We start from the raw sequence: 10405 nt of genomic DNA, 5'->3' as shown, positions 1-10405 counted from the left end.
GTTGTTGGAGCTGAGGCAGAAGATGAAGGTCCTGAAGGACAATTGGAGAACCGGAGCACTTCCCGAGCAATCACTAGAGGATGCCCATTTGCTGACATTATTGTCCGGGAACCCCTGCCTGGAAATTTCAAGTCTGCCAAAATAAAAGACTATGATGGCAACGCAGACCCTGAGGAACACTTGGCCAGATTTGAGAACATGGCCATGCTGCACTGTTACACTGATAGAATAAAGTGTAAAGTGTTCCTAACAACATTGGTAGATTCGGCTCAGAGATGGTTTGAGGGTTTGGCCCCCCAGAGTATTAGTTATTTCAAAGATTTCCAGAAGTTGTTCTCGCACCATTTCAGCAGCAGCAAAAAGTACAAGAAGACTGCTTTCAGTTTTTTCGAAGTCAAGCAGAGCCCGGAGAAAAGTTTAAGGGCTTATATTCGAAGATTCAACCGAGTGGCTCTGGATGTCCCCACTTGTGCCACTGAGACAAAGACTACCGCATTTACCCAGGGCTTAAGGGAGGGTGAGTTTTTCAAATCACTGACCAAGATGCCCGGCAATTTCGAGGACTTATTATCCCGGGCAGAGAAGTACATCAATATGGAAGAGGCTCAGAAGCAGAAGAGAGGCTGTAAAAAAGAAGAGAGGACCGGGTATCTAAGCCCGAGGAGAGGGGGCAAAAGAGAGGTAATCCAGGGCACTTTTCTCAGCACGTGCCTCTGAAGATGGCCTGCTAAAGGGAAGTACAAGAATGCAGTAGGGACCTGGCCCCAGACCATCAATTATCCTTGCCAGAGAAAAGAGAATTTTGCACTTTCCACAAAGTGTGTTATCATAACACCGAATATTGCAAAACATTGAAGGGAAATTATGCCTTACCGTCCATCTTGGGACCCAGTCACAATAACCAGAGGCCTAGATTGCCACCTTGGACATCTCGGAAACCAGGATCCAGTGCCCGAGGGAGAGGTATGAGGAATAACCCGAGGAGTGAACCCGGGAGAAGAAGGAGCCTGAGCCCGAGTGGAAAAATAATTTGCCCCCTGCGACGGGGTTGATTAAAATGATATCAGGAGGCTCTACTGATGGAGACTCCAACCGGGCGAGAAAGTCGAGAAGTAGGAGGGAGTGTATGGAGGTAGAGGGAGCAAGGAGGAACGAGGCGGTCATCAGTTTTGGCCCAGAAGATTTGATAGGGGTGAATCTGCCCCACAGTGATACCCTGGTTATCCAAGCCCGTGTGGCAAATTATGACATTTTGAGGGTCTTTGTTGATTCGGGCAGTTCTGTAAATGTGATTTTTAAAGATGTCTTTGCGCAGATGGATTTGCAGGGTTTTCACTTGGAAGCTGTGGAAACTGCCCTCTTTGGCTTTGCTGGCCACGTGGTCTACCCGGAAGGAGAGATTGTCCTACCACTAACCCTAGGCTCTCAGGATCTCAAGAAGACAGTGATGACCTCTTTCACTGTAGTGGACTCCCCATCTTCATACAATATCATTTTGGGGAGGCCGGCTATGAATGAATTAAGGGCTGTGGCATCCACTTACCATCTAAAGATAAAGTTTCATGTGGGAGCCCGGGTAGGAGAAGTTAGGGGAGATCAACCTTCTTCCCGAAAATGTTATGTGGAGCAGTCCGGGTTGATCAGAGCAAAACCAAGAGAGAAGGGAAGAAGGAAAGGATGGATGAAGTTGGAGGAAGAGTGGTGGAGAAAGGGGAAGTACATTTTGTAGCAGAGGAGGAGCAGGAGATGATAGAAATCGGACCAGGCCAGCAAATCCGGATGGCTCGGGACCTCAATGCATCCACCCGAGTTAGTTTGATTAACTGTTTAAAAGCTAATATTAATGTATTTGCCTGGTCCCAGCAGGAGTTGACAGGGATTTCTCCCCTGATATCGGAGCACCAACTGAACATTCTCCCGGGATCTCACCCTGAAGCAGAAAAAGACACTTTGGTCCTGAAAAAGACAAAGTTATTGATGAGCAAGTGAAGGAGCTGCTGAAGGCCGGCCACATTCGAGAAATTCAATTCCCCACATGGCTTTCGAATGTGGTGCTGGTACCTAAATCCACCGGAAAGTGGCGAATGTGTGTAGATTTCCGCGATCTCAACAAGGCTTGCCCTAAAGACCATTACCCCTTGCCCAGGATTGACCAGCTGGTGGACTCCACCTCGGGTTTTGAACTATTGAGCTTCATGGATGCATACCAAGGATATCATCAAATTCCCCTAGCCAAGAGTGACCAAGATAAAGCCAGCTTCATCACCTCGGGAGGTACATTTTGTTATATATAATGCCTTTCGGGTTGAAGAATGCATGGGCTACTTACCAGCGTCTAATGAACAAAGTCTTTGAGAAGCAGCTGGGACGAAATATGGAAGTCTATGTGGATGATATTCTGGCCAAGTCCAAGGAGGTTGTGAATTTCATTGATATGGAAGAAACATTTGCCACTCTAATGCATTACGGGATCAAGCTTAACCCTGCCAAATGCATTTTTGGTGTCAAGAGTGGCAAATTCTTGGGATTCATAGTGACAGATCGAGGGATCGAGGTGAATCAAGAAAAAGTCAAGTCCGTGTTGTGTATGGCATCCCCCCGATCTGTCAAAGAAGTACAGAAGCTGATCAGGAGGATTGCTTCCCTGTCTCGATTTATATCCCGGTCAGCACACAGGAGTTATCCTTTCTTCCAGGTTCTAAGGAAGGCCCAACAATTCGGGTGGGATGAAAAATGTGAGCAGGCCTTCCAGGACTTGAAGATTCACCTTGCAGAGCTCCCTGTGTTGGTAAAGCCGGAGCCTGGGGAAAAACTATTTGTTTATCTATCTACTACAGAGTATGCTGTCAGCTCAGTTCTGGTAAAAGAAGAAGGCTCTGATCAAAAGCCTGTCTACTATGTCAGCCATGCTCTAAGAGGACTCGAGCTCCGGTACAGCGAAGTGGAGAAGATTGTTTTGGCCTTGATCATGACCGCCCGGAAGCTAAGACCCTACTTCCTGTCACATCAAATCATTGTTCTTACCAATAGTCCTTTCGGCAGGATTTTGACTCACTCTGAAGTATCCGGGCGAATGATCAAATGGACAGTAGAGTTGTGGGAGTATGACATTGAATACAAACCCCGGGTGGTCATCAAAGCACAAGCTCTATCAGATTTTTTATCCAAGATGGTCCAACCCAATGAGGAGGAAGTATGGAGAGTATTCGTGGATGCCCGGGGCGTCTAGCCTTGCTGGGTGTGGAGTAGGGGTTGTGATAATATCTCCCCTGGGAGAAAAGATTAAACTAGCGCTGAGAATTGACTCCCGGGTAACTAACAATGAGGACGAGTATGAGGCTGTCCTAGCTGGTGTCCAAGCTGCCCGGGAAGTCGGGGCTTCCCGGATTATTCTATATTCTGATTCGAAACTCATTAATCAGCAGATAAAGGGCGTCTATGAAGCTAAGGATGACAGGATGTTAAAGTATTTACGGCTCATCAAAACCCGAGCAGAAGTTTTTACGGATTGGGGTATTGAACAAATACCCCGGGAAGAGAATAGCGAGGCAGATACTCTGGCAAAAATGGCTGCTTCCTTGTCAGAAGTAAGCACCCGGGAGGTCTTGCATGTTTCCCGATTGATCCTTTCTACCGAGGAAGAAATGTTACCAAAACCAGAGGACTCCTGGATGACACCTCTGATTAAGTTCATTGTAAGTAATGAACTGCCTAAGGACAAAGACCGAGCTTAGAAAACTAAAAGACAAGCTCCCAGGTTTGTTCTCTTAAACAATATTTTGTACAGGAGATCGTTCCAGGGACCTCTTTTGAAATGCTTGTCCGAGAAAGAGGTCGATTATGTCCTCCGAGAGATTCATAAAGGATGTTGTGCTGAGCACCTCGGAGGAATGTCTTTGGCCTGGAAAACAATGCTTGCCGGTTTCTGGTGGCCAACTCTCAGTCAAGATTCTGCTCGGGTGGTCTAATCTTGTGAGGGCTGTCAACATCACTCGAATTTTAAAAACACCCCGGCTACTCTCATGAAGCCTATCTGGGCATCTTGCCCCTTTGATCAATGGGGCATGGATATCGTGGGTCCTTTCCCAATTGCCCGAGATCAGAAAAAAATCTTGTTAGTAGCCGTGGATTACTTTTCCAAGTGGGTAGAAGCTGAGCCCTTGGCAAAAATTACTGAGCAGGAAGTATTGAAATTTTTGTGGAAAACATTGTGTGCCGGTTTGGGGTGCCCAGGAGACTAATCTCAGATAATGGGAGACAATTTCAGGGCAAAGGACTTACATCGTGGTGCCAGGAAATGAAGATCACTCAATCTTTTACCTCTGTGGCATATCCTCAAGCTAATGGTCAAACAGAAGTTGTCAATAGAATTATTGTGCAAGCACTGAAAACGAGACTACAAGGCAAAGGAAGGGATTGGGTGGAAGAATTACCCAGTGTTCTCTGGGCTTACAGAACTACTCCCGAGCACCTACCCAATAAACTCCTTTCAACTTGATATATGGTTCTGAAGTCTTCCCAGTTGAAATCGGGCAAACCTCTTCCCGGGTAGAATCTTACCCGGACAACAATGATCAGTCCCGAGCTATGGAGTTGGATTTGGTGGAAGAAAAAAGAGATCGAGCTTTCATTCGAATGGAAGCATATCGAAGCCGGGTTATGAATTCATATAACAAAAGGGTCCGGATACGAGATTTCCAAGTGGGTGATCTAGTTATGAAGAAGGTCAACCCGGCTAGGGACGTTGGGAAGTTGGAAGCACGATGGGAAGGACCTTATAAAATCACCCGAAAAGTCAGCTCGGGATCCTTTTATTTAGAAGATGCTCAAGGACATCTCCTCAAAAGGCCTTGGAATGTATTTAATTTAAAGAAGTACTATGCATGACAGATGTAATTATTTGATGGAAGAAATAAACGAAAGATATATTTTCTCAAAGAATGATATGAATGTTTCTGTTATCTTATAACGGGAAGTACTAGGCCCCGGTTATTGAAGAAAAACCCATGGCACTACACCCTGGCTCGGTGCACCACACCTCGACCATTCCCAAGTCCCGGGACATGATCCCCGGCCCAAGGCTCCGTACCTTGGTTCTTAAAAGCCCAGGGCACTACACCCTGGCTCGGGGCACCACACCTCGACCATTCCCAAGTCCCGGGACATGATCCCCGGCCCAAGGCTCCGTACATTGGTTGTTAAAAGCCCAGGGCGCTACACCTTGGCTCGGGGCACCACACCTCGACCATTCCCAAGTTCCGGGACATGATCCCCGGCCCAAGGCTCCGTACATTGGTTCTTAAAAGCCCAGGGCACTACACCCTGGCTCGGGGCACAACACCTCGACCATTCCCAAGTCCTGGGACATGATCCCCGGCCCAAGGCTCCGTACCTTGGTTCTTAAAAGCCCAGGGCACTACACCCTGGCTCGGGGCACCACACCTCGACAATTCCCAAGTCCTGGGACATGATCCCCAGCCCAAGGCTCCGTACCTTGGTTCTTAAAAGCCCATGGCACTACACCCTGGCTCGGGGCACCGCACCTCGACCAGTCTAAACCCAAAAATGCTCTCTTGGCCAACTTTTCTAGTTGGTATACGCGTCGAGATTTATATCCGGGTTTTAGGTTGCTTATCTGAGTCACTTGCGGAGTATGAGGCATTTTATGCATTACGAGGATCAAGATCTCGGGTACTTATTTGAAGTTACCGGTTAATTCGCAACACTTAGAAAATTTTCTGGTTATTTTCATGCAAGCAGGTATATCACCCTAGTTATTGAAAGACTTATCAAGGTATGATTGCAGAGAGGATAAAGGGAAAATGAAATTTTCATTAATAAGAGCCCGAGGGCCAAAAAGTTACAGAACAGGAAAAGGTAAGAAAATACAAATATTAGTCTATATCTACGTGTTCAGGCTCAGGCTGCTCTTCTTGGGCCGCCTCCTTCTCCTCCTCACCATCCTTGGGAAGGGATGTAATGGCCAGACCAAAATCAGGAAAATTTTCCTTATCTTGGGGCAAGAGTCCGGCTTCCTCAAATTGTTTCCGCCATTTTTCAAAACCGGTCTGAAAAAGAGGGTAGGCCTTGTCCACCACGGCCTTCTTGAACTCAGAAGATTGGAGGAAGGAAGCCTGCAACTTGTCCTTATCGTATTCAGCCCGGGCCAGGGCACTCTCAGCTCTCTCAGCCCGATGCAACTGCAACTCTGTCTTTTCGAAAACGGCACGGAGACTCAATTCCAAGACAGATAGAGAGCCCTGCAGACGTTCCTCTCGGATAACGCCCTCAGTAATATCCTCTTGAGTCTTGTCCAGAGCTGAGCGCAGCTTAGCCACTTCTTCCTCATAGGTGGCTTGAGCCCGGGCTAGCTCCTCTTGCAGCCTCTCCTGAGCATCTTGGAAAGACCGGGCTCGCTTGCCAGAGATAGTGCCAGCCCTTCCAACCCCCTCAAAAGCCGAGATCAGCAGGTGAGCTGTAATGCCCGGGATGTGAGCTGGTAATCAACAATTATTAATGCATGATTTGATGTATTTATCGAAGACCGAACAAGAGACGTTGCGATTCGATTTTAGTTGCAAAATATATTGTTGGGACAGTATAGACAGTGCACCCGTTGTTCAAAGGACAGTGCACCCGCGGTGGTTCATAGGAAATTTCTGAAGAGATACAGAACAGTCACCGCACCCGCGCCATAAAATCTACCGCACCCGCGGTGTTGCTACAGTAGAGGCACCGCACTCGCGGTACAAAAAGCACCGCACCCGCGGTCGTTCTTTCTGAAATGTTGGTAGTGATCCAGTATGCTCAGCGCGCCCGCGGTCCAAAGGGTAGCGCACCCGCGGCGAGACGTGTTTTGTGAAAGGACGAGCCACGTAGCTTTACCATGCAACTGATGTATATAAGTTGCAATTCTCATTTCCTTCTCAAGAAAACCGAGAAAGGTTCAGGGGAAAGTTGTGAAAAATCCTTACGCTTTTTGTGAAAGATCCGCCCGTCAGAATTTGAATCCGACTTCAGTACTGTATTCCTATCAACACAGGCAACAACTGGACATTTACAGAGACAGTCTTGAGTTCAGAACTGATATTGCTTCAGACCGAGACTACAAACGAAAGGTATAAGTCAATGTGGTATTGGGACATCGACTCAAGTGGGATATACTTGAGTTTCCCTAAATCACATACTTATTATTATGTTCATTGATTTAAATTGATATGCTTGTTCGATTGATTTATACAAAGCACATATTATATGAGTATTAGACGAGTGACCTTGTGACAGAAGTGCCTGATAGTGGTGGGATCGCCACGGGCACATTGCACGATGTCACAGGATAGGAAATTGGTGAAAACGCCAAAGTCTGTGACGGTTAGGTCAAGACACTGGATGCTTGGTTATATCGACGTGGATAGAATCGGAGTTTCTTCTATTACTGTTGGTCGATATGGAATGCCAACGTCTGGAAACCAGGATCCCTAAACTAGGATTGAGTCTAGTATGAGCCGTGGAGTCACGAGTCTGATTTACGATTTCATATTGATTATGTTTCAGATTTTGATATATGTTACTGATAATTGTTACATGCTTTTACATTGTTTATATGATTGCATGTTCATTGATTTATACTGGGATTATATTCTAACCGGAATTATCCGACTGTTGTCGTGTTGTATGTGTGCATGACAACAGGTGGGACAGGTTCAGGGTCGAGGAGATGAAGATAGATCGTGATTAGAGTGGAGGCTACGGACTTGGATTAGAGATAGGGTTTGGACACTTGACATTTAGCTGTTAAACCTTAGTTGAATGATTGTATATATACAAGACTTGTACTTTAATACTGTTATGTATATTAGATTGAATCCCATTACATTCCGCATTTAAAAAAAAAAATTAGACCCTGTTTATTATAATTGATTAAATTGTCCCGATGATGATTAAGAACTTGATTAGCGTCCGGGTCCCCACAACAGGTGGTATCAGAGCGATTGATCCTTTAGATTGAGATAAGAGCTAGTGAGCGGGGTAGAATGTGTGTTCTTTCCTGCTTTTGAATGCTAGCATGTCTTACTGCTTTAATACATGTTACTTGCTTATCTGATTTGATATGGTAATATGTTTTATTGAGAATGAATCAGCACCGATTCTGGATCAGCAGTAAGATGATCGGAGGAGGACTGAAATAGAATTCTTGTTTGGGGTCACTAATCCTTTTGATTATCAGACATGCCTCTGAGAAAATACCAGAACATGGTTGTACTTCGAATCCTCCGATGGACGTTACAGCCACTCCTATGGAGACATTATTGAAAAGGTTTCAGTCGTTCCATCCACCAACTCTGAAGGGTACTGAGAATTCAGTGGATTGCGAGAGTTGGCTAGACGATATTGAGATGTTGTTTGAGTCCTAGGACTATACTAATGAGAGGAGAGTGAAACTGATAGGGCACCAGTTGCATGATGTGGCAAAGAATTGGTGGATTACAACAAAACGGGCATTGGAACATCGAGATACGACTATTACCTGGAATGTCTTTAGAACTGAATTCTATTAGAGGTTCTTTCCAGTGTCGTACAGGAAGGATAAGGGAGCGGAGTTTGCAAACTTGAGACAGGGCCAGCTGAATATTGAGGAATATGTGACTAAGTTTTCTACTTTGTTGCGATTTGCTCCACACGTGGCCGAGAATTAAGAAGCTATTGATGATCAGTTCATCAATGGTTTGAATCCTGAGATTTTTACATTGGTGAACACAGGGCGACCGAATAATTTTACCGATGCCCTGAACCAAGCCAAGGGAGCCGAAACCGGTCTGATAAGATAGAGAGGAGCTTCGTTTGTGCCTTCAACACCGAGACCACAGATGCCTCCACCATCTCCCAGATTTGAGAGTGGCAGTGGGAGTGGAAAGAAAGATTTCCTGAAAGCTAAGGGAAAGCAGTTCAAGAAGTCTGGCAGCAGTTTTCCAGTTCTAGTGGCTCGAGACAGACTGGTCAGGGCCAGAGTTATACAGGACCCTATTGCAGCACCTGTGGAGGGAAGCATTCCACTGAGCAGTGCCGAGGAGTGTTCGGCAGTTGCCGTATTTGTAGGCAGCAGGGACATTTTGCTCGAGTTTGTCCTCAGAGAGATTCTCAGAGATCACAGGGTGCAGAGTCATCTGGATCAGTGGCTCAGACAGGGAGACGACCATCTGCTGTTCATTCTTTCCAGCCAGCACCGTCTACTCAGTCACAGCAGAGGCCAGGAGGAAGCCAGACAGTGAGCCAGCCTCCGATACAGCAGGCCAGAGTGTTCGCTTTGACTGAGGAGCAGGCACAGGATGCACCTGATGATGTTGTTGCAGGTAACTGTTTTATTTCTGGTTATCCTGCATATGTATTGATTGATACTGGTGCATTGCATACATTTATATCTGAGCGATTTGCATTGAGTCATACATTGCCTATTGAGTCATTGTCTGTTGTAGTGTCTGTCTCTTCTCCGTTGGGGACAGGTTTGATATCAGTGAAGTCTGTTAAACATTGTATACTGCAGTATGATGGGCATGAAATTGAATTAGACTGTATTGTGCTTGGGTTGTCTGATTTTGACTGTATTATCGGTATCGATATGTTGACCAAGTACAGAGCTACTGTCGATTGTTTCCACAAGATTGTGAGATTCAGACCTGAGATGGCAGATGAGTGGAAATTCTATGGTAAGGGTCCTCGATCTAGAATTCTTTTGATATCCGTATTGTCTATGACTCGATTGTTACAGAAAGGAGCGGAAAGATTCCTTGTCTATTCAGTTGATTTACTGAAATCGAGTCCATCATTGGCGGATTTTCCAGTGGTGTGTGAGTTTGCTGATGTCTTTCCAGATGAGATTCCTGGTTTGCCTCCGATTCGAGAGATAGACTTCAGCATTGAGTTGATGCCAGGTACAGTTCCGATTTTGAGGGCTCTGTACAGAATGGCACCGATTGAGTTGAAAGAGTTGAAAGAACAGTTGGAAGATCTACTGGCCAATGGGTATATCAGACCGAGACGAGTGTCTCCTTGGGGTGCTCCAGTACTGTTTGTTTGAAAGAAATACGGTTCAATGAGACTCTGTATCGATTACTGGCAACTGAACAAAGCAACGGTAAAGAATAAATATCCCTTGCCTCGCATTGATGATTTGTTTGATCAGTTGCAGGGTTCATCCGTATATTCCAAGATCGATCTGAGATCTGGATACCATCAACTGAGAGTCAGGGATCCTGATATCTCGAAGACTGCATTCAGAACCAAGTATGGACATTATGAGTTTATTGTCATGCCATTTGGTTTGACGAATGCACCGGCTGTATTCATGGGGTTGATGAACCGTGTCTTTCAAAGATACCTTGACGATTTTGTCATTATATTTATTGAT

At 45.8% G+C, this 10405-nt stretch overlaps 1 protein-coding gene across 1 annotated transcript; it reads left to right on the top strand.

The window, feature by feature from the left end:
- The first annotated feature begins 198 nt into the window (after positions 1–198).
- Positions 199–1729, top strand: LOC142534150 (uncharacterized). The gene is made up of 3 exons (XM_075641073.1): positions 199–681; positions 858–963; positions 1068–1729. Exons 1-3 carry the CDS (start codon positions 199–201, stop codon positions 1727–1729), a joined length of 1251 nt encoding a protein of 416 aa, XP_075497188.1.
- The last annotated feature ends 8676 nt before the right edge of the window (positions 1730–10405 follow it).

The sequence above is a fragment of the Primulina tabacum genome, unplaced genomic scaffold, assembly GCF_025594145.1.
Source record: "Primulina tabacum isolate GXHZ01 unplaced genomic scaffold, ASM2559414v2 Contig390, whole genome shotgun sequence".
Classification (NCBI taxonomy): domain Eukaryota; kingdom Viridiplantae; phylum Streptophyta; class Magnoliopsida; order Lamiales; family Gesneriaceae; genus Primulina; species Primulina tabacum.
This window is presented reverse-complemented; position numbering and strand designations above follow the sequence as displayed.

Excerpts from the sequence above, each read along its gene's own strand:
- LOC142534150 (XM_075641073.1), top strand. The coding sequence starts at position 199 with ATGGCCATGCTGCACTGTTACACTGATAGAATAAAGTGTAAAGTGTTC. Across the intron at positions 682-857 it reads GGAGAGGGGGCAAAAGAGAG|GGAAATTATGCCTTACCGTC; the intron begins GTAATCCAGGGC and ends AAAACATTGAAG. Across the intron at positions 964-1,067 it reads ATCCAGTGCCCGAGGGAGAG|GAGGCTCTACTGATGGAGAC; the intron begins GTATGAGGAATA and ends AAATGATATCAG.